At 35.8% G+C, this 25,604-nt stretch overlaps 2 protein-coding genes across 2 annotated transcripts in view; one reads left to right on the forward strand and one right to left on the reverse strand.

The window, feature by feature from the left end:
* LOC150107508 (heparan sulfate glucosamine 3-O-sulfotransferase 1-like) overlaps positions 1-14,654 on the forward strand; it is a 46,620-nt gene extending 31,966 nt beyond the window's left edge. Inside the window, exon 3 of the mRNA XM_090392116.1 lies at positions 13,556-14,654. Coding sequence (XP_090248242.1) covers positions 13,556-14,654 — 1,099 coding nt within the window. The remainder of the gene's footprint in view (positions 1-13,555) is intronic.
* A 2,632-nt stretch (positions 14,655-17,286) lies between these two features.
* LOC150107509 (uncharacterized) lies at positions 17,287-18,430 on the reverse strand (the record flags this gene model as incomplete). Its single annotated transcript, XM_090392117.1, has 2 exons — positions 17,287-17,429; positions 17,662-18,430. Coding segments are annotated over 2 exons (912 nt in total), but the record flags the coding sequence as incomplete, so codon positions are not given.
* Between the last annotated feature and the right edge of the window lie 7,174 nt (positions 18,431-25,604).

The following is a 25,604-nucleotide window of genomic DNA, read 5'->3' on the forward strand; positions in this document are numbered from 1 at the left end:
ACATATTTTGTAACAGGAATTTAGTATACTGATACTTCTATAGTTTTTAGGGTCATCTCTATTACATTTTTTAAAGATAGGAATCACAATTGCTTTTTTCCATTCTATTGGGGGGATACCAGTTGAATAAATTTTATTTAAAAATAATAAGAGTCTTTCTTTGAATCTTGTTCCTGCGTATTTATATAGTTCTGAACCTAAAGCTAGGTTCAGAACTATTGGTGATTTTCTTCTCCAGGTGATTTTCCGTTTCTTGTTTCTTTCAAGCTGATTTCTAATTCTTCGTTAGTTATTTCCTTTTCATTTTCGTTAATTGTTTGCCAGTTGTCTTTTTTAAAATATTAGTCTGTCCACAATTCTGCGTAGTAATTTAGAAATTCTTCTAATTTTAATTCGGTATTTAATTTTATGTTTTCTTTGGTATCTGCATTTAGGTGTTTCAAAATCTTATATACATTCTGTCTTATTTTATATAAATCATGTTCTAAATTAGAATCGAATTTGTTCCATGATTCTGTGTCTTTTTCTAACCTCTCTTAGCTATGGCTCTCATTCTTTTATATTCTATTTCATCTTCTAATCTTTTACTGCTTAACCATTTGTGATAGGCTTCTTTTTTCTTTTTGATTATTTCTCTGATTGTTTCATCCCAGATCTTCAGTTTTTTTCCTTTTATTGAATTTTTTGGTCTTTCCTAATGGCCTTTCTTAATGTGCTTCATTAACAAAATAAATACAATAAAGCAAAGAAATTACCGTCAACTCATATTACTCCCTCTCGTTTGTTTTCTCTTTCGCTCTATCCGTGTTTGTGACGTGTTTATCAGTTGTGCTCTATCGTAACTCTCACTCTAGATCACATGACTGTCAGGAAATGAAGGATGATGGGTAATAACCAAGCAAGCGTGAAAAAGGAAGCCACTTCTATGTTCACGTGTTTCATACGGTCAGTCGTACACTTACCATGGACGATGTCTCTTTTACTTAACCCTCTCTTTCGCAGAAGCGGATCGAATAGACTGTCCAACCTTCTCGATCAGACACTTCTATCGATTCGCGCGTGAGAACGAACAGGTGCGCTCACCCTGATGGTTACCGTCCTTGGAGACATCCAGGCTTGTTCTACATAGTTGTCGCCCCATCTTCTTTCTATCACACTGTCTTTCTTACCAATATCTCTCTAATAAAGGGCGGAGTCTAAAAAAGGTGCAGGTGCATGCTACAGACCGCGAATACTCATCTTCTTAGGTCACACACGCATCGTTACAGGGACGGATTACTAGTATGTGTGTGTGTGTGTGTGTGTGTGTGTGTGTATGTGTGTGGGTGTGCTATCTCGTGATCGTTTTGGACCCAAGAAGATCCACAGATCAATATTATCTTTCTTTATGGCTGCACATCAGAGAAACGGAAACATTATCAATGCAGCTAAATATACGCACACTAGTAGAAAGAGTTTGGATGACGTCACACAGTCGAAAATTTTTTTGTAAGTCGTTTGACAAATTGAAAAACGTTCTGTATTGTTACAACGATGACCAATCAGATGTAGTTTTTTTTAGGCGTATGTTTCAACAATGAGATTTAGATATTTTATGAGTTTATTTCTATGCACATTTTAAACAATAGATTTTGTAATATGCATTTAAATATGTAGAGCTCGTGACGAAATCAACACGGTTATTATTGTTTAGCCAATTAAAACGACCATTTATCACGATTTAAAAAAAAAAAAACCAAATAACCAGCATTATATAGTTAAATGACTATCCTTTTGGAATCTTTCAAAATTATTGAATTACCGACTACTTAACGCAGTGCGATATGATTGTCGAATGTATGGTGAAAGCTGACATGAGTAACTTGTTAACAATGTCGAGCCACGTGCTAGCATCCCAGTGGAGCTCACAGCTTGTTGCTAATTACACGAATGAGTAGACACTCGCGTTCTTGTACACGCTGCTTAATGATGTTGGGCGTACTATTAAATTTATCCAACAGTGACTGATAGGTTTCACTAACTACAGATTGTTATTGCTAAGCTGGTTGTGAAACAGACATTTGTCTTGATTCCTTACAGACGTGTTCCTCCAATGCATGTACAAGTGTGGAACACTTTTACCACAATCTTTGTGCTAGGTTCAATGACACAGAAAGACGTCATCTATTTCCTTGTTCACACAGTAATATATTTACTGAAAACACTGACAGATTTTCAGATTCAGTATAATGATAATAAGGAATTATTTTCAAAATAAATGAAAATTTGAATTACGCGTATGTTTTATGGTAAAGCAAAAGTGATCTTCGTATAAGATCCTTGCGAAGTCATAAAGATCTAATATAAAAGCTTATGAGATTAATTTTTGCACGTTTTGAAACTACCACTAACTCTGTTACATACGTTAAAATGAAGTAAACACAGACGTTACGTCTCTACAATTTATAAGTATCCGAGAGGGATAAAGGATACACATTAATAGATTGTTTACTAAGATTGTTTATACGTGGAGTGGAGAATTTAACCCAACATCTTTGTGAATGGTGGTCTTTGAAATCAATTCACTTCTCTTTTGACTTTTCATTACGTTCTAAGAGTTGAAATCTTTACAAGAGGATAAAAACAAACCTCTTAATGTCAACCATATTCATTTCCATCCAATTTCTTCCTGGCTTTCATGTTACTCAACTTTCAGCTTCTTCAAAAACTATTCATCGCATCTTTTCTACCACCCTTTGACACCGTTCCAACTTTTATTTCATTTTTTCTTGATGTTTCTTGTCTAAAAATCTCTCTCTTTTCATCCCATCTATCAAAATTACTTGTTGTCTATCTCTCCTACTGCTACCGACCATTGGATCTGTGGTTTATTTTCTTTTCATTAAATGGTAATTTTCTCCAGTCCAACTTCTCTATCAGTAAGGTCATCGTCCTTAATGTTCGCAACTACTTTTCTGTTCGAACTGCAAACAGCAAGCAGGTAGAGACGTTGAGACATTTGCTATTACCGTGGATCAGTTCTTCATAGAGATCATTGAAGTTGTTTGTTTCGTAGGCAATTCGAACCGAACTTTACTGTTGATTTCTTCTTCGTTGGAACATCCCACAATGAATCACATCATCCACGCTTTACCTGGCATTTTATAAGAATATTCAGTGGGACAATCCTTGTGATTTCTATGCTTCCGTTTCTTAATTTTAATCATTGCTTTTAGTCTTAGCGAAATAATTCTTATAGGAACATTTATTCCGCTTTAAATTTCGTCCGATGTTTAACCTTTGTTTTCTAAGAAGTCTGTCCAGCGAACTACAAAAGAAGAACCAAACAGCTGACATTCATTGACATCTAGATTTTCCTTTTTTTTTTCTCTCTCTCTCTCTTTAATTTGAAGCTCGAATTACTCGCATGAAATTATAAACGCATTTAAACTGATCTTGAAAGGGGTAAAAATCGCATTTAGATAAAAGTTGCTCCACCGTGTTCTCATCTCTTTTGCATCTGAATAGTTCCATTGCATCATTACTCACAGAAAATGCCAGCCTATTTTTCTAGCTTTTCTTCCAATTTTCGTATCGACAGTCCTGAAAAATGTACCATTCCAAATACGCGATTCAATGCCTGCTTTTTGCCGACAAAGAAATCAGATGAATTTTGATTAAACTGCATATCAAAAGGTGTCCTGTCCTGTTTTCGTATATGGCATTGCTCCCAATGTTCTGAAGATTTGTACAAAAAAAAAGGAAAAAAAAAAGACGTCTGTTTACTGTTATCTTTTTATTCTTCGTAATCCATTTGTATCTAATATATTCCTAAAAAACGGCAACAAATTTTTACCATCAAATTACCGTGCAATTTCTCGCCCATGAAATATCAACTTCTACGCTATCCGGAAACGTGGATCAAGTAATGAACATTTCCAACGTGTTTGGCACCAAAGTCCATTAAGTAAGCTCGCATTATATAATCTGACTTCTGCAACTGGGTTACCTTTTTCTTTTCTTTTTTTTTTAACGCTTGATTGTGAGTGGATCTTTATCCTCGACTATGTAACTAGTTCCTGGATTCTTCACGGTACGGTTATGTTCTTTACTTGTTCTACTTGGTTGCAGATCTCATCTACAATTTTGCGGATGAACTTTATAAAAGAGAAAGACGACTCCTCTTTCTTATTTCGCCGATAACCTGCCGATAATTTCAATGACAGTAAAACTTTCCCTCCTTACATCCTTGCGTTCAAAACTTCTGAACAGATGTTTCGCTTTCTGTCCATTAATTCCTTGTGCTGATGTCTTTAAGCACGATCATTCTTCTTACGTATTCCCTAAACAGTTCAATCTATAAACATCGAAATCTGATGCTTACGAATTTCTTCTTTCTCTTCGTCATTTCTTTTTCCTTTTGGTTCTGTGATTTCACGGTGCTAATAGGCTGAATATCCTCTCTCTCTCTCTCTCTCTCTCTTGGATGAGATTATCATAAAAATATCCTCGATGGAAAAATATTCTTGTCTTAACGAAAAGTAAAAGCAATATTGCTTTTACTTTTCGTTAAGATGAAAGTAAAAGCAATATTTGGCGTGAGTGCATAAGTGATCGGAGCAATTGCTGCAGGGTGTTGGCCTGAGTTCTGTTTTCTGTTTGAACACATCGTTTTCCTTGTATTATGAAGTATCACGTCATCGAGAGACAGCGTGAATTATCTAGATGTATTTTGTTTGTTATATTTGTGAGGGTTTCGTTAGAGAAATTCTAATCAACTATACTTTCACTATCAACACCATCAGAATCGCTTAATTCACTTACTGAATCCAATTTGGAATGTGATATCAATAACAAGCTGGGTGTTGACTCTTCAACCCGGGCTCAGTCGGTATCGACGAGGGGGGGGGGGGCTTTATCAGGAAAAGACATTGTTGATGCTGAGTGCGAACCCCATGCAAAATAGGAAGAACCTTTATCAGGGTTTTCAAATAAAGATGAGTTAGCCCTGGTCTTATATTGTGGTGGACTTTTCAAATGAAGGTGAAATTAGCCTATCTCACGTTGTGGTGGCAGGATATTTTTCTTCATCCACAAAACTCAGCTTTTTATCTCGCAAAATAAAAAAACAACTGTTAAAAATAACAGCTGTTCATTTTCTCAATTTACGGCTTGTAAAAGAAGATTGGGATTTTGGGGCCCAGTAATTATTTTAATATATTCAGCAAGTTTTTCTATTCGTAAACCGGGGGTTGAGTTGCAGTACTCTGGTAGTAAGTCCACTTTTTAATCCTTTGAGTGATAGCAAATCTTTCTATCGATCCAAAACAAAACATTAAAAAAAAAAAATGCAAGAACGATCTGTTATGTTTTCCAACACTCGCCTTGGCCAGCATGAAAGTCCAATTCATAATTCTCTCAATTAATTACGGCCATTTCTTTCCTAAATGGTATCGTACAATCGGTTCGAATGAACAGAGCCGATGGGACGAGTTCATAATTACAATTCTCCACATTTTTGTCTAATTGTGCGCAAGCAGTAATAGAACGGCTCATAATTTTGCATCAAAATGTTTCCTTCATATAATAAACTCATTACTCGGTTTAAAATTCAAAATTTGGCTGCACGATAATAATGGCTTGATTTTATTCTAACTCTTCGTGGTAATTAATTGTGCTGATACAATTCCTCACATCTTAAGGCAATCGTATAATTCCGAATGTGTTCTGTCAGAATTCCTAATAGCAGTAATATATTGAACTCTGTTCCCTCAGTCGTATAATCATAACAGAACATGATTTCGGGTTATAAAGACTGAATAAACCCTTAAATTAAAAATATTTATACATTGTTTTATTATTACATTCAAATTATAGAATAGAAGTTTTTTAAAATTAAAAAAATATTAAAACTTTATTTAATTTTATGTTTAATTCTCACACCATTTATTCATTTGCATAAATAAAAATAAATTTTATTTTGTTTGGTGTACTTGGAATAGTAACCTATGCCTGGGGAAGGAGTGTCCCAGATTCGATTCCCGTCGGAGACGTGAGGAATTTGAGGATCTTCCTCAGGCATAGCCAAGTTAGCCGGTCTTGGGCGCGGTCAGTAGGGTTTTTTCCACCAGTTTATCTGGAGTTTTTCATCCCGCAAGCAGGCAAACTGGCCCCGTGAACACACATCAACTCGCCCCAATAGGGATGGGGGAGGAAAACTCCATACAAATAAATAAATAGGTTAAGTAACATACGTGAAGGAATAAAGTGTGGCGGCCGGGCTAAGAATAGTCCCACTGTAACCCCGCCGTAAAGAGGCGACTAAAATGGACGCAGAGTTTTGCTCTCTTAGGTTTCTTCCGGAATTTTGCTCCCGGTGGGGGCGGCTTAGGTTTCGGGGTTTTGCCTTGAGAGAGCATTTTGAGTCTCTAGGGAGGGTGTTCACTGGCGTGACCCGTGAGGGGTCTTGTCGGTGGATGCTTTTCCCTGGAAAATGAGCGCGGTTCTGCTCAGTGGTTGGGGGGGGGGGGCGTCACTGAGTGGAACCAACGCCGAGTTGGACGATCTTTCGGTCACTCGTGAGGAGTGGTCCGAGGAATCGCCTTATTTTTAGAAAGGGCTGCACTTACATAGCAGCCCATGCATGTCGTACGAGGCAACTAAAATGGGCGCCCATGGAGGGTAATGAATGGCAGTGCTGTAGCCAATGAAGTTCCAACTGAGGCTCGGCTATTGCTGTTACCCTCCTGCCATGATCAGAGCTTTAATAGCTCAATAACACCTTATCCCTACACTGTCCTCTACAGATAACGGGGAAGATGAAAAGCATTCTTGCTTCACCCATCTAGCCAAAAAAAAAAAAAAAAAACTTGAAATAGTGTACTATCATAGTAATTAGACTCACGTCTGTTCAATCTCTCACGGGTTCGGCATGCGTTTCAGCCTTTCCAAGCAAGTTTTTGTTTTATTCTTTCCCTCACACAGAAGCATTCGCATAGATTGAGTTCCCCTCATAAAAAATTTAACTACAAAAGCATCTTCTAAAGGTGATATCCTTAAAATGACAACGAAGTAATGAATGCAACCGGATTACTTTAATTCCAGTCATATTTTTTACTTTAATTCCTACCTTTCCAATCTTTCGTTTTTCATTTTTCAAGGCCTTAACCAAGCAAGCCCAGAGGAGAGACTGACTATCAGCAGTAAAACCTTCGGCTAAAGAATTATTAATGAAGACATTATTCGCGTGACTGCTAAAGCAGGTAGAGCGTAGTTGTAATCATCCTTCATTCCGGTAGATGTCGTCACAGTCGCAAGAGATATGGCATGCATCGTGTGAACCGTGTTTCCGACGGAAAAGCGATTGTAGCTCTTCCGTAGTTTATATGGGAAGCACGATTATCGGTGGCAAAGTGCGTTGTCGAGTGGATTCACTCGTTCTGTAACTCTAACGACAAAATTTATTCCGTACAGGAAAAAAATAAATAAAATTATATGTAATAAATGCGTTTTCGATTGCTTGATTGTAGTGTAGACTGTTTAAACAAACTGATTTGTCATGGTTTCTGGGTGATTAACCTGTTAACAACACACACACACACACACACGTTTATTTACTCTGGAAGTTATGAGAATGCTAGTTTATTCTGTAGGAATTCGTTAAAATATGCATTTATTGAATCCAAGTGGTTATTAGCACATTATACAAGAGCTTGTTGTTCTATAAGAGTTAAGAATAACGATGTGTTATCCAATTGGAGTTCATTGTAATGGTTAGGATCGTATTTAGAAAGCTAAAGGGACACGAATCTCAAATGCAGCGAAGTCAAAGGCGCTACTGTTAACACACAAATACAACAGAAATATAAAAGTCCATTTTTGCTTGTTTTTACGTATCAATACTTATCAATCGATTGCTTTTGAATAAACATTCTTTATTTATATAAAAAATGAACTCAGAATGTATCCTGGGATATACCAACATTAGATCCGAATGTATTTTAGATAGTTATGATCTGCTCCAGTTCATTCTAAATTCATTTCCTGGTTCTTTTATCTATCGGAATCCCTTATGTGTTCCACCGAGGTCAATTAGGGCTGTGTTTATTCTGTCGCAATTCCTTAATCTCGTCTATTTAAGCAGTGTAGGCTACCTTCCTAAAATGGTATGCGGTAATATTTATCACGGCGAGTATAACTAAATTTGAAAAATAAATATTTTCTTTGTAAATATTTAGAGGAAAAAATCGGCATGTCTTGAAGGTTTACTCTAACATAGTTGGAGTCTTAGAGTTTTTGAAATTTGAAATATTAAAAAGATCTTTTTTTAATCTTAGAGTATTTCTGATGTATCGCTAAAAGTTTGTGTGCTTTTCTAATTTCAGGTTTTTGCCACAGATTTATTTCTTACCTTTGTTTAGAAAGCCACAATAGTCATGCTGATACTTGATTCAAGATGACCTCGATCACGTGAAGGTAAGTTGAAAATAATGCATTTATCATAATACAATATCCTCTATTTCCTATCTTTACAAATGAAATAATAAACAGGCACTGCAATAAAATAGATTCATCTTTCATACTCATGAATCCTTGAGAATGATCATTCATGGTGTGATCATGCGCAGTTTATTGCTCAGAAGATGAGACCATGATTGTCTCATCTTCTGGGCAAAAAAAAAAAAAAAATATTAAAATGAAACAATAATAATTCTTCTCAAAATAATTAAAATATAATAGTTAAAATAGATAATCCTTTAAAGAAATGAAACTATTAAATTAAAAAAAAAGAATACCATTTATAATAATAATAATAATAATAGCAAGAACGGTATTGCAAACTTTGATCAAGGTTTGCGCCACAGCGCCCTCTAGTGTGATTTAAATGAAACATTCTTTCCGTAGTGGTAAACTAAGCGATTAGATAGTATGAGCTTCTGGTAGCAGTCAGAAATGGCCAATCATACGGAGTGCCCTGAAAATGTTGACGATATTGAAAAAGTGATGTATTATATACTTAGTTTATTAGTTCTTCGTGTCGTCTGCTTTCAAACAAAAGATTTCATTGTTTCTTGCAGGTCAAACAATGTTCTTTGCTAAAGGAAAAAGTCATCTCTTCTGACAAATACAAAACAAGGGAGAGTAGATGAGACTCAGGCGCTCCCTCAGAATTCTAGAGGTGAGATTTTTTTGTTTTAACATTTATCACTAGCATCTGTGACCCTGTGGGATCGTTACGTGCCTTAGAAAAACTGTACACATCTAAAACTTCACCCGATGACACCACAAATTCGATATTCTATTGCTTTATTTGTTTTGTTTCCTTTCTTTTTTTTTTTTTTTTTTTTTTTTTATAAAATAACATCCCATTATGATGATGGTTTTGATGACTGCAGTAACATCATCGACAGATATATTATTACACATATTAGCTCTTAAAAAAAAAAAAAGAAGAAGAAAGAAACAAGAAAAATAAGACATCGCCTTTATGAGTCTTGCATTATGTATTAACATGTAGCCTCGACTCAACATTAAAAATAAAAGAGCATAATGTGGCTCCATCTAGTGATCACTTCGTTCCCTTTTATGATTATCTTATACTAAATATTACTAAAGATATTCCCTCACTTTCGATAAGGGAGTGTAGTCATGTGTTTTCCTTATTATGATAAGGATTAATACAATATATGTCCTGGATTTGAATTCCTGTTCGTAACTCACATCATTATTCCAATCTCGTGTGTCCGTAGATTACTGCGAACCGTAGATCGGCATCATCTAATCCCGCTCATGCACTTAGACCTCATAGCTGTACAGAGTTAATTATTACCAAATTATTGATTGATGTGTTGTGACTCTAGAGGTCGCTGCATTATTGTTAATCACCACTGTAGAGACACACCGAATAACAAGGTCATCACCAATCTTTCTGTATTCATCCCCTTTACTTCCTCTTCCCACCCACCCCCTCTACCCCTTAATGTCATGTATCGGCAGGGAATAAATTAATGATGCACAAACAGTCCGTGCTACAGCAAGTATCCGTAGCTAGTTTGGATATTTAATACATCCGGTGCACTGCTGAAGATTATCTGCAGTACGATGAGATAATTAATTTGATATAGCGTGCAGATTCTGCGTGAAATATTCATGTATGGGAGACCGAGATAATAACTAGGGCTTCTACCAGTAGACACGCTGCTCTAGATGACCACTACAGTGTTTTCTAGGGCTTGCGGGAAGTTTATAGAAACGGATTTCTCTGTTCTGCAAAACTAATGGCTGATTACAATCTTACCCCCCCTCCCTTGATGTCTTCGAAAAATAATTGTGAGAAAATATCACTCGCGCGCAATCTGCAACGAATAAAAATTAACCTTTTAATTAAATTTCCCCTTTGTCTAATGTCTGTTCATTCAGAAAATGATCAAAGAGAGAGAGAATAAAGTTCTCTGCGGGTGAGATCATTATGTTTACAATAAAATCACGAAGTATCGGTTCTTCAAATATAATTACATACAGTTCAATTCCTTGATAGATGCTTTAATTGGAAAAGTCAAGTGGTGCCATCTGGTAGAAGCAATTTTCACTTCGGTTATTAATACTATAAATCTGTTTATAACAATGCTATGTAGGTTTAAGCAACACACTACTCATAAGCAGGTATTAGTTTGTTCAAATCAAAATACAGTATGATATTATTCAATATATGAAGCATTCTCGTTGTTGCCAAACGACAGAATATAATTCATTATTGCCAAACGACAGAATATAATTCATTGTTGCCAAACTACAGAGAATATAATTCATTGTTGCCAAACGACAGAATATAACTCATTATTGCCAAATGACAGAATATAACTCATTGTTGCCAAACTACAGAGAATATAATTCATTGTTGCCAAACGACAGAATATAACTCATTGTTGAAATTGAAAGGAGAAATCTACAAACTATTTTAATTGTTTCAAAAGCAGAATTCGCCTGCTTCATCTAAATATAAAACAAATTGACTACATTTATTTCATTGTTCGTCTGCTTCATTCAATGCGACACTTTGTGTTACTTTTAAAGAAACTGACCTCTTTCAGATTAATAATGAACGACATTAACTACAATATACTTAAAAAAAAAAAAAAAAAAAACGAAAAGAAAAGTTCTATATATGACGTAATAGCAAACTAAAACTATCCAGTTAGGATTGTTATTTCAAGTGTGTTAGAATGAAACTTTAATGCAACCCTATGGAAAAACTAAAATAGATACTGCTATCTAGACTGCATGAAACTGTCGTTAGTGATTAAAGTTAGATCATCTCTTACCCAGTACCTTATTATTTTGCCAGGTTCCATAGAAACGAAAATCCAGTAGAGTAAGAAACGCACTGAATTTTGAAGGAGATACACCGATACAAGAGTTCGGTAATGACGTCAGGACTCTTGGCACTTTGCCAACAAACAGAAATGGACCTCGGAAGTTCTTTAGTTTGTTCCAAAGTTGATATGGGTAGTAATCATTTTACCGTTCTGTCTTTCCAAGCGATCATCTACATCATTTTATGTTCCTTTTGAACTCGAAACCATCAATGGATTTTTTAGAAAGAAATACTTGAATAATTAAAGAGTAATGAAATTGCTGCATGGATTGGGAGGTGGAGGGGTGGGGGAAAGGGGTTCTAAAATATCGGACAATAACAACACACCAATGAGTGTTGAAGACGAATTGGGGGGGGAGGGATATTTTTCTTAATTAGTAAACTGCCCGTCAGGTGGCGTCTTCTTAAGCAATCTGTTGTTATGGGTATTAGCAAATCATCTTTCTCTCCTATACGCGCTAATCCAACTGCGACATGAAGTTCCTATGATTTGTACATGAATTTCGCAACAGATGACGGGCTAATTGATCTCCGAGGAAGTTTTTCGTGGATCTAAACCCCACAGCTGGCCTATCATACATATTTCCCACCGCCTTCCGACCCATTCTCCCCCGTTCTGTAGTTGGAGGACAATCCATCTTTTTGACAACCCACTAGTCATTAATCAAGAAAGATTAAGATGAAGGAGATCGTACTAAATGCCATGTGATTGGCATTTGAAGTAAGAATTTTGCTACTAGGGAGTCATGTGACTCTCTGCCTTCGCTCCCATGCTTGTTAATTCCAAGGTCATCCAGGGGTACACACTTCCTCCCACATTTTGGAAAACCAGTCTGGCAAGTTTACATTTCAGACAAAGGAATTCATTTGCACCCCCACACGTGCTTTTTGGAAATACACCAAATGAGATTTGGAACAAAGAAACGGTTTAGAAAGGAAGCCTATTCAACTTTTGAATGAAATAAAGAAACAAATATACTCCTTAAAAAAAAAGTATAGACAAAATATTTTTTCTCCAAAATACAAGTTTATAAATTGGGGCAAGTAAAAAGAGAAGAAAAAAAATCTCGTTTAGGGAAACATCTGATGAATGTAAAAATAAAATAGAATTTTTTTTTTAATTTATTTCTATTGTTATATTTCATGTACATTTCAACTTGTTAATTGTGCTGAAAAGGCTTATTATAAGGGGGAAGAAGTAGTCATGTATGGCGAATACGGTCATAGAAAATCTAAGTCTCATATTTGGGGGAGAAGGTCATGAGGGCGGATGTCCAGACGATATGTAGGGTGACGTTGGTTCAATCGTTTTCTGTAAGGAATGTGAACCGACCGAATATTTATTTCCAATACTTGCTGTGGTACGTTTATTTGACCATCGCATCTCGAAGAATGAACACCAATCGCTTATTCATCTCTCGAATTTTTACTGATTTAGTTCGTGGTCTTCGTTACAAAGAGATTGTTAGCCCATTTATAATGATAATGATTTTAATATAATACAGACATATATGATTATAATATTTATTGTATTTATATTCAATACAAAACCTACACCCCAAGCATATTTCTTTCCCGCGCATCGCCGCACACTAGCGATGCAACATTCATTTAAAGCGCAAAAAACTTGGCCGTTTTAAATGAGCGCGAGGTTTTGCGTTTGTAATTTTTTTTTTTGTGCTTCTTATCAGTACCTCTGAAATGAAACGTATATGAATCAGCATATACTTACTAATGTTCATTAAGCGCCAAAATACGCAGGAAGCAAAATTTGTGAAACCAATGTGTGAATTTTTCCATTAAAATATAAAAAATAACAAAAAAGAAATAATAAAAATGAAATACGTTTCTTTTAAGATAAAAAAAAAATCTACTTAGTCTTAAAAGATTTTAAATTTGTTTTCATTATTTCACGGCCCCGCTCAAGAAAATTAACGACCCCCAAGGGGTGCCCGCAGTTTGGGAAGCGTTGCTCTAATGCATGAAAGTTTAAAACTTCGGAGAAGTCCTTTGAACTCCTATAATTATGCGGTAGAAGGACAACAGATTAACAAAGCAATACCCCTTGCTGAGATATCCTTAGAAAATAAGATAGATTTCATTCAGCGTTTAATGAAGTTTAATTGATTTATCTTGGAGTGAATTTCATCGCCAAAACTAAGAAATATATTTTATTAATGGATTTCTTTTATTTCCTTTCAGATGGGTTGAAGACAGCATGACCAGTAACAAGGAGCTGCCTTGCTCTCCTTGGTCGTTCGCGTCCCATTCTCCTCGCTCTTGGGCTTACATTAGCAGGGACAGCACCCTCTCCGTTTCATCCAAACGTCCCTGTTATCTCACCAAAGGGAGACTCTACACGCTCTGCTTCCTTCTGTTCTTCTTCTCGTTCTGCGTCGCCCTACATCTGATGTATCTCGGATATCCACGTGCCCCCGTGATATGTCTCGACTCCTACCGTCGGAGCGGGATCTTGGAAAACGAAACCCTCAAGGATCGGGTTCGCTTCCCGCGGACTAAGCGCCGTTTGCCTCAGTGCATCATCGTCGGCGTCCGAAAGTGCGGAACTCGGGCGCTGCTCGAGTTTCTCAACCTGCATCCATCCATTCAAAAAGCCTCGGACGAAGTTCACTTCTTCGACGAAGACGCGAAATATAATCTTGGCCTGGAGTGGTATCGCAGGCGAATGCCTTACTCGTTTCCAGACCAGATCACCATCGAGAAAAGTCCGGCTTATTTCATCACCGAATCGGTTCCGGCCCGGATTCGAGCCATGAACGAGTCGATCAAGTTGCTGTTGATCGTACGCGATCCGGTCACGAGGTTAATCTCCGATTACGCACAGCTCGCTGCCAACAAGGCCCGCAAGGACAAACAGTTGGCGTCTTTCGAAGACCTGGTCCTTCATCCGGACGGACAGGTGAACATGGGCTACAAGGCAGTCCGCATCAGCATGTATTCCGTCTTTTTCCAACGCTGGTTACGGGTGTTCTCTCGCGAACAGATTCACATCGTCGACGGGGACCTGCTCATCAGAGATCCCTTTCCCGAAGTGCAGAAGATCGAAGAGTTCCTTGGACTCAGTCACAGGATATCGAAGGACAATTTCTTCTACAACAAGACTAAAGGTTTTTATTGCGTTAGGAACGATACTACGGAAAAGTGTTTGAACGAAAGTAAAGGACGGAAGCACCCCGTGGTGTCACAAGAGGCAGTTCACAAATTGAGGCAGTTTTATGCCCCTTATAATCGAATATTTTACAAGTCCATTGGGAGGGATTTTGGTTGGGCGGAGGACTGAAGAAAGAAAAAAGAAAAGTCAACTTCCTCTTCCCTTTCTTCAAACTCAGATCATTCCACAAGTCCTTATGTACAGCGATAATACGAAGAGAGTCACATGTTAAATATATATAAAGATTATCTCTGTTATGCCATCTCATAAGAAGTTTCATGTAGCAAACTATGTTACAAATATTTTTGTATAATTTTATTCTATTTTGTTGTCTTCATTTCTAGTGTTGTGTGTCATTGGATGCGTTCTCTTCATCTTCCTTCTTTCGTACCATTTCCATTCTTCTCTGTCTCTCGCTCCTGTCTCTCTTTCTCCTACCATATCAATATCCGATTATTCCGACCTAAGGTTATTCATCTTCGTGTACTCAGAATGTTTCCGCAATAAATTAATTTATCTAAAGTGTTGAAAGATTTCTTTAGTTTGTGTGCGTATGTGTGTGCATTAGCGTTTTTACCTCCGGGAAAATGCATTTACAACCTAATATCTTCAGTTTACAGTAATATGTATCAACAAAGGCCATAAGTAGACGACTTTAGTGATATTTTCATTTGATTTCATTGTTTGAATACCATGATTAAAATCTTTATCAAAATAGCATTGTTACGTGGCCACTGAAATTGTTATACATCCGAATCAGTTTCATTGTTACAGTAATCGACCAGACGATGCATTTGAATTTATACACCTAATAAGTAAATAAAACAGAACAAAACATAACAGTCGCATTTTACATTGATCGTGTGATGTGGAAACAGTCTTTACTAAGTTCATCTATCCCAATGAAAGGCTGATTTCAATTTTAATATCTATAATAAGGAATATCCTCAACCACCAAAAAATAAACATTTTAAATGTTGTTAAAGTACTGAAAACGTTTCATAGATGGCAGCACGAAACAAATTATCAATTTGATATATCCTAACTCATAAAACAATAAACACTAGTAGAATCCTCCTAATCATAGAGTTCCGTGCAATATGTAAATAATTAATTACATGTTAGTTTAGGAGTCAACATGTGATATTACCTCTCGCGAATAGGTTTAAGGAGTGCATGTGTGTGTGCGTGCGTGCGTATAACATTCTTCTACGTATGCAGATGTCTAGCAAAATGATATTAGCTCTGTGACTAGCAGTGTAACCTTTAATAATTCATACGAACATTACTTTGACCTGGCGGATATCAGTATTAAAGTCATTTGGACACAACCTTAAAAGTAGATGACAATATCATCTTTCAAGCAGGAATACGTAAGAATTTTCTTACGTTTTTCCGAACACGTGGCTAATAGGGGTACCTGGGATGTTAAAGTTTATTAAGACGCTAAAGAACAGAGTCATTTATGTCTCTGTGCCTCTCCTAGTATTATGTAGATGGCGTTTAATGTAAGACAAAACGAGCAACGTGAGCTCCCTCTAATTGGAAGATGTTCGAGAAAGCCACTTTCGTGTAATATAGCCGAGAAGACGACTTAGCTTATTATGACAATCAGCGCCATCACCTGGACAGAAACTGCAGTAGAAAAATCAATAAATAGTAATATTTTACATTATTTTTTTCCGTCTTTGCACAACGCCATCTTGTGTGAAATATATTAACCAATTGCAACTATTACGTTAAAATGTTATCTAGTAGCCGCTTTAATTTGCTTAGCTATTATACATTCATTAATTATAACTATTTTATTTTTCATATTTATATGTGCTTATATTTTTCGTTTATATTTATTCGTATGTATGCAAAAAAAAAAAAAGTTATTTTTACGCCTTGAAAAATGCAGATGGCGCCACTAGTCTACAACAAATATGCATCCAGTGGAACACGTGCTCGAGATGTTAACACCAGTCTGTTGGAACGTGTTGCGTAATATATTTTTTTACTAGAACACAAAGGCATTGTTGAAGATAGCATTTGATCTGTATTTACATTCGAGTAATGTGACATGTTAAACAATGTCCTACTAGGAAGTCTTATCCACTACTAAAATTTGATAGTTTCATTTTGGGGTTTATAAAATTTAATGTTATATTCCATGCATGGAAGAATTCAATAAATCTTTCCTATTAACGAACTGGAATATTAAATAATCAAATATAAACGCGTGTTTTATTTCCTGGTTTTTTTTATTACGCTTCACTTCTATTAAAAATAAAAATAGCACAATGTTGTACATCAAAGTGATTTATTTTAATAACAAAATAAATGATTAAAAAAAAAAAAATCGAGATACAATTGGAACTCCATCACCCGCTCATTAACGTCAAGTGATGCTTACAGCGACATCTATCGTCCAATGCTAAAAACTCACTGTATTATTCTATACATTCTATATAATGCAAATAAATCCAAGAAATATTTTTAAAAGAAATATTTAAATTAATTACTTAAACTTAAGAGGCACGTCTCTCATGAAAGAACTTGATTTCCAAATTACCAATGGAACTCGGAGCTTAGAAACAATCCTTCATCGGAGACTATTTTTATCCCTTGCATATTAACCTAATAATCCAATATGGCTTCTTTTTTTCACTAAATATTGAGAAAAGTGATAAGTTTTGCTTTTTAAAAAATAATTAATTTGTCAACTATGCATAAAGAATGATACATTAAAGGGGTTGCACAGCACCTCAGAGTTATATCAGCACACGTCACGCGGTCTTAATTCCTGGAGGTTTTGTCCTTCTCTATCTGCACACGCAAATCCCTGAACCCTCTGCTTATAAGAATAAGACTTTGTCACTAACCATCCAATATACTGGCAGGTGCATCTTAATCGATTATCTGAAAAGAGAGAGACAATTAATAATTAACTAGCATGAAAATTATAATCGTTATTAATATACCGTGTGACTCCATTGACAATGTGAACCTCATAGATAGTCCAATGGTGGTTTATCTCTAACCATCATAGTGGCGCCATCTTGTGGACACTATGAACGTAACCCATTCCAGCACAATGGTGTTTACTTTTAATAAAAGATAATTTTTAACGCGAATAAAGGAAGATACTTACTGTGCACATCAATGCATCCGTTGTTAGCTTCTTCCATGCCGTAAAGCATTGCCGAAAATTGTTCTTTTGTGAATTTCTTCAAGTTATTGTTGGACATATTCAAAAATTTGGGCACCTGACAGGTAAAGGCATTGTCGGCAATCAACATGATTTTGTTGTACGAAAGGTCAAGGATTAAGTTGAAGTTGGGTTTGTTCACACTGAAAGCGTGGTTATTGATGACTACAAGCTTGTTTCTTCGGAGATCCAACAGTTCCAACGCTGGTAAATCCTGGAAACCATACGTTCCTAAATAGTTTATTTGATTGAAAGACAAATCGATCCTCTTAAGACGGGAATTGCGACCAAAGGCATAATCAGGAATCAGTTTAAGAGAATTATATTTGAGAGAAATATCTTCCAGTTTGTGATATCCATCGAAATCCTTGAATGGAAATTTTTCCACATTGTTGTTCGTCACCTCCAGTCTCTTAAGACACTTTTTGGATCCATCGAATGTTCCAGATTCGATCGTTTCATAAGTGGTCTTCTTGATGTGGATGTACTCGAACTTCAAAGGTCCAAAGGTGTCCTTGGAAAAAGTGGTTGTAAATGGATTGTAATTGGTAAGACTGAACTTGCCAAACTCCTTGACAGGAAAATACTCTCGAAACACATTTTCTAAGGTATATGAACCAGAAATCCTATCGCAAATCAGTAACGGGAAGGTTCGTGGACCATCGCATCTACACGGAGAAATTTTGTCTGTAGCCGGACACCAAGAGCGTTGCGTGGGGACTTGTCTTCTTCCTTTGGGGTGATAAGTAGCTTCAGTTAGACGGCTTGTAAACTCATTCCAACTCAAACACAGGAGGAAGAGTGCTATAATTGTACCATCCATCTGAAAAGAGAGGAAAGTGGCTGAGACTATTTTTAATTGACAATCTCTACGATTATTGTAAGGCAAAGAATCAATAAAGAAGACTAAATAATGCATATCCATCTTTATAATGATCAAAGAAGATTAAGAAATATACTTATTAAAGATAAGGAAAAGAATTGATAAAGATGATACATAATATCCATATTTCTAATAATCAAAGAAGAATCAATCATATAACAATGTTTGTAACAATTAAGGAGAACTACATCGTATAACAATCGCTGTAATGATCAATGAAGACCGCAAAATATAACAATGGAGACAATAGTTACAACAATTAAAGAAGAAGCAATACTTTTAAGACCTTTTGAACAAATGTAGAAGTTCTAAATCTGTTTCATAATACTATAGAAGAGACTTGGAATACGCGTGTCTTAATGATCGAAAATAATCAAAAAAAAAAAAAATGTGATTCGGAGTCAAAACACACTGCATAATACACTACGTCTCTTTCTTTTAAGGTTGCACGGTGATCAGTATTCATGTATCCGAATCAAAACACACGTATTGAAATGATTATTTTACTTATTATTAATAAAATAACACTTGACGTTTCGAGCCCTGTATTGAGGTCATCATCAGAAGGGATACATGTGTATAGGAAACCAAGCTATATACTCTTGCACTGTATAAAGGTAAATTAAATCTCGCTGTTAATTAATCTTTTTCTTAGCCTGACCTCTATTGATAAAAAAAAATAATAAAAATAAAATAAAATTTTAAATAAATAAAAAAAAAACTATAATAAACTCTGCTAAAGTTCTCCTGTACTAAGATTACTAAGATTCTCTGGATTTGTGCAGTTCAGATGGTTATACTACAATTTTCTTCTGTCCTTGTTCAGTTCAAGTTGTTATGGAATGTTAAGGGGAAAAAAAAAAGCACTTCACCAAATCTTCTTGTATTGGGATTTTTCTTTGCCTTGTTCTGGTTGCTATAAAGGTTGCAAATGGGTCCTCTACATTCTTGGAATGGTTAGGTCATCATTTTTGTTCAGATTTGGATTATGTTTGAGCATTTCGCATGCTTCTTTAAATTTCCTCTCGAACCAGGTTTTGGTGCGGTGTAGAGACTTGGTATCTTTCCAATCGATTCTGTGGTAGGTTTGGAGTGCGTGGTCAGAAAGGCCGGTTTTTCCAAAATGGAGGTATTTAATGTGTCGTTTGTGTTCGCCCTTCCTAATTGGGATGGTTCGCTCTGTTTCCCCTATGTATGGCAGGTTACATGTGCATTGTATTTTGTATACCCCTGGGTAGACTAGGTGTGGAAGAGGATCTTTGGAAGAACTGACTCGCACACGTCTTCCCTCAGGCTGTCTCTCCTTCTCAGTCTACCGCAAACCTAACCTACACACACACACACACACACACACACACACACACACACACACACACACACACACACACACACAGGCCAGTACATACACAAAAAAGTCTTATCACCACCCAACACAAAAACTAGGGGTCATAAGCACCCTTAAACACAGAGCTCAAACGATTAGTTCAAATGAACGAGCTCTTAACCAGGAATACAAGATCATCAACCATACATTCATAAAAAATGGATACATAAAAAAACTATTCACGAGATCCTCCACAGAGATACTAGTAAAAACAAAAAAGATTTCAAGAATGCTATTGCCATACCTTATGTTAGAGGCATTTCCGAAAAAATAGACAAAACACTACAAAAATACAACATACATCAAAACCACCTTTAAACCCCCGACAAAATTAAGATACCTATTCAGTTCTTCCAAAGATCCTCTTCCACCTAGCCCACCCAGGGGTTTACAAATTACAATGCACATGTAACCTACCATACATAGGGGAAACAGGGCGAACCATCCCAATTAGGAAGGGCGAACACAAAGGACACATTAAATACCTCCATTTTGGAAAACCGGCCTTTCTGACCACGCACTCCAAACCTACCACAGAATTGATTGGAAAGATACCAAGTCTCTACACCGCACCAAAACCTAGTTCGAGAGGAAATTTAAAGAAGCATGTGAAATGCTCAAATATAATCCAAATCTGAACAAAAATGATGACCTAACCATTCCAAGAATGTAGAGGACCCATTTGCAACCTTTATAGCAACCAGAACAAGGCAAAGAAAAATCCCAATACAAGAAGATTTGGTGAAGTGCTTTTTTTTTTCCCTTAACATTCCATAACAACTTGAACTGAACAAGGACAGAAGAAAATTGTAGTATAACCATCTGAACTGCACAAATCCAGAGAATCTTAGTAATCTTAGTACAGGAGAACTTTAGCAGAGTTTATTATAGTTTTTTTTTTATTTATTTAAAATTTTATTTTATTTTTATTATTTTTTTTATCAATAGAGGTCAGGCTAAGAAAAATATTAATTAACAGCGAGATTTAATTTACCTTTATAGAGTGCAAGAGCATGTAGCTTGGTTTCCTATACACATGTATCCCTTTTGATGATGACCTCAATACAGAGGTTGAAACGTCAAGTGTTATTTTATTAATAATAAGTAAAATAATCATTTCAACACGTGAGTTTTGTGTCCCTAAATTCGGAAATATGAATAATACAGTAAGTAATTGATCCATGGAGTCGCTCCTAAATGGGGGCATTAAATTTATTCAATGTTTTTCTAGCAAAATACTAATCCTTTGCTATTTATAATTGGATTACACAAATTAAATCCATTCTAATCTTACTTAAAGGGAGAGTTGTTGACATGCTCGTGATAGGATGTTCGCTTCATTACGAGACCTTTTCAAAGTTCATTAATTTGTCGCTTTTAGCAAATCTTCATTTTCGAAGTTACACAGAGACAAAACAATCATCTGGGGACAATAGCTCGTTCAAAATTAAAAAATTGTACAATCCTATTCTTGGTCTCCAATAGAATGGTTTTACAACTAAGAAAAAATATTTTTTTTATTAACTTACAAGGCTAGTCAATGACTTATTAAGCAATTGTTCAACTAGCATCATAACCTCATTATGTCCAGAGCAGTCGTAAGTTTAAATAATCCTACATTAAAAAGTGATTTATTCTTTGAGTCGCTATTATATATACGAGTGTGTGTGTGTGTGTGTGCCTTTGTTCTACTGTTTATATAGGACAACAACTAAAGGAAAGAGTTAGCCGGTCTCGTAGGAAGGTGGAAGGATTTTTCATGCAAACCGGCCTTAGAACATACGCAATTAAGAGACATCATAACACTGCCTTCATAGCCTGAGTTACTTCGGTTGTAAAATCAAAATAAATCAAACCAAACATAGCTTCTGCCGGAGGGGGGGGGGGGTGAACACTTGCTCTTTCTCTCTTCTTTCCTTTCACACCACGAATAAATTTCTCTGCAAATATTCTCATTTTAAAACTGCTTCGTGGCCCAAAAGTCTCGAAGCAGTTTTAAAATGTAAACGATTTTTTTTTTCCAGGTATTCTAATGAATATTTGGGAAATTAATCGTATAAAAGTTCACAACCAACACAACGAACCCCATCTAACCCGTTACGAACCAGATCTTCGCGAATAATTTCTTGAAGATCTGCAATTGTCCATCAAGTTCTTTAGATCTGACGACTCCCAACTTCTGCTTATGGGATTACCTGAAGGAAAAGGTAGGTAGGAACAGGCCTGAGACAGTCCAACAGCGGAAGGCGAACATTCGTGTCGAAATTAGGGTACTGAAGCCAGAAACATTAACAGCTGTCGTGGAACCCATCTTTCTGAAGCCGAAAACAGGAGACATTTATGCGATGAGGTTTTTCATAACAAATAAAAGAAATCTCCAGGTTCTGTGTTTCATTATAACAAAAAAATAATAATAATAAATAATTAATAAATAAAAAAGGTATTAAATGTTTAAACCCCTTCGTGACTTAGGGGCCATCCTGTATATCTCGCAAGCGTTAACTTTTTCCTGATTTCTACCAAACTGGGCGGATTGAATCTCTCCCTCCTACGATCTATTTCCAGAATCTCGATATCCCCACCTCTCCCTATATATTTGTTCAAGATGTAAATATAATGGATAAGTAACGATCTCCTTATTTCATCTACAATAATCCTCTTTCTGAAGCTCCTCATCGTAATTTTCTTAATTTCGAGTTGTTGATCAGCAAGATGTGCAAAGGTTTCGGGCCGTCAATCTGTTGATTCTCAAGTAGCCGATAATAGGAGCGACTAGAGAGTTATCTAGCACTGCGGAGAGGTAATAAGGGCGACGTTCCCTCTCCTACACCCAAGGAATAAATAATAATAATAATAATAATAATAATCTTCAGTTTCAGGTAAATAATAAAAAATATATAATAAACACCTAAACAGTGAAAAATTGAAGTAAAAATAAGAAATATACTGGTAATATTTATCAATCTCATCCTAAGATCTCAATCATCTCCCCTAATATTTGTCCATTATCCCGGCCCCCTATTACTAAAGTGTAAAGATGTTTCGGCAATGTAAAGATACATAAAGAAGCCATCAAAATGGCGTCCCTTGAAATCTTTGTCTTTTCACGCACATTCTACAATTTCAAAAAGTGAAAAAAAAAAAAAAAAAAACATTCGTTTAGATTTTAAACCCGAACTGGCTGCAGATTGCATTAAACATATCTGACTGATTTCCATTTGGACCGCACTGGGAATTACTGACCGAATATTTAATAATTCTTCAAATATCGAAAAATTGAAATCTTTTATCAGTAAATGAAACGAACATGGGGGGGGGATATAAAACATAAAAATCAACAAAGAAACTTATCTTGCTTTAATATACGTGGATGTCGATTGTTGATTTTAAACCTCCGCCCTTTTCATGGAAAGGAAGATAATCGCAGCTTCGATCTTTCGAAGGTAGTAAGCTGAATAAAGGAAATGATGCCTCTAAGATTTTTACGATCCCAACGTTATAATTATTTGGAAGCGCCTACTCTGTTTAAAAACGGGAAAACTTAAAAAAATCTCAATAATAATTATTATTTGGGATCTATTTAAATTCAGGAGCAGTCGTCCAGATTCTGTAAACATTAACGAAAAGACCTTACAGCTGACTCCCCTCCCCCCTCCACGATTATTAACTTCTGCGAAATTGTTCATTTAATATTCGAGTCGAGTATTATGTCACGTAAGGTTCGCAAGTATTGAAAGGAATGGAATCTGGGTTAATATAAGATTGTTTATGAGGAACGCACCAACATACAAAGAAGAACAATAAAAGCCATCTGATCTTACCTTAGACATCATGAAAGAGCGAAAAATCTCATTTCACTTATCCCAAATATTCCCTTAGAGATACATCACATAATAAAAAGAAAGTTGTTTTAATAGTTAATTACCGGGTAACTTCCTTTAGCTTTTCTCCTAGCCTAATCACTATTATTAAACCTGTTTACTGCGAAAAATTCCAAATACAGTAGCAATAAATAGAAAGTTTATTACAATAATATGTGAACCTTCCTTTCTATAAAATAGTTATATACAAAACGTAGGAAGATTTCTAGGATTTTTATATATTGTATTCGTACATCAGATATTTATGTATCAATGTAAAATGATGGTTTTTACAATATAAACGTAACAATACTCTTTAAAATTCCAACAACGTTTTAATCTAATAATAAAAAAAAAATAATGTAGTTTGCTCGATACAGACGACACAACAATACTTTCAATATTTCAAATTGTTTGAAGCTTTTAACAATGCAAACATAATAAACAATTTCCAGTTCTCCCAACAATATGTTAATCTAATAATGAAAAATTATAGTTTTCGCGAAGCAGACGATACAACAATACTTTAACTATTTAAAATGTTTTTAACAACACTTGCAGTACTAATAATAGTTTAAAAATAAAAAAAGAAACAACTTAATTAGCAGTTTAACCCAGAAAAAAAAAAAAAACGAAAATAGTACGAAATAAGATCTCAGTCGGATACTTACTGGAACGAGAGGATGGACGATGAATACGAGTCAGAAGCACTTGCACTAGTATTGAAAACGTCACGCCCTTGATTTGCTACTCACCGTAACGAAACCAGAGCGGATGACTCCCACAGGTGTCCTGCAGCCACGAACTGCGAGATAGAGCATTAGGGTTAACTCTCTACTGCACGCAATTAAAAGCAAACTACTGACTGGCATACATCCTTCTATAGTATTGGGGAGGGGAACAAAAGGGGGGATTGAGGTAGGTAAACGTTGGTCTCTTCTTTGAACAGGATGCTCGAATAACGTGTGTATATTCAGCTGATGGTGAAGAATTCATTTCTAAAGATGGTTGCAGTTTTGCAAATAGTGTGGCTCATACGTATACATGCTTCCATTGACACAGTAGCGATGTAGGGGAAAAATAATGGTCTCCATCTTTTCATTTATTTTTTCAAAACCTATACAGTAGTTTGTTGTAACTACGTCTTAATATAAAGATCAGTTACAGGGAGAGAAAACGAAAGAAAAAAAAAAGGAAGAAATACGCATATTTTGACTGTACTCTATCACTTTTCAAACGTACTGTGATAACTGTGCTATAATGACTCAATGTGTGATGACGTCATAGTCATCACGTGTCAGCGTACGTGTTATCTCTTCGCGAACATTTCGAAGCATTGTTACGTCTATTTCACTAAACGTGAAATGTGAAATAAAATTTTAATTTCATTTCCCAAAACTCAAAATCATATTCCTCAACAGGTGGCGCATGTGTACGTGACGCAGTGACCTCTGCATATTTCAGAGATGATTTTAAGCAATGAAATGGCAATTTACGAGTTAATTATTCTGTGAAAAGATATAAAAGAAATGATAATGTCTATGTTAGCACCGGGTCCATTTTAAATGCTTCGCGAGGTGTGGGAATGGGAGGAGGGAGATCGCGTGTCACATGGTGGTAAATTAAACGTATGATTCTACCGTTTAGCATATTCCAAGAAAACATATTAGACTTTTTTTTTTTTTTCCATCGAAGTTTAGGTTGTTATAGCAACGGTCAAGGCCCTCTGCATTGCAAAAAAAAAAAAAAAAGTGTCCTG

This window comes from Typopeltis vanoorti, chromosome 4 (assembly GCF_054136105.1).
Source record: "Typopeltis vanoorti isolate ZY-2024b chromosome 4, IOZ_Tvanoo_1.0, whole genome shotgun sequence".
NCBI lineage: Eukaryota > Metazoa > Arthropoda > Arachnida > Uropygi > Thelyphonidae > Typopeltis > Typopeltis vanoorti.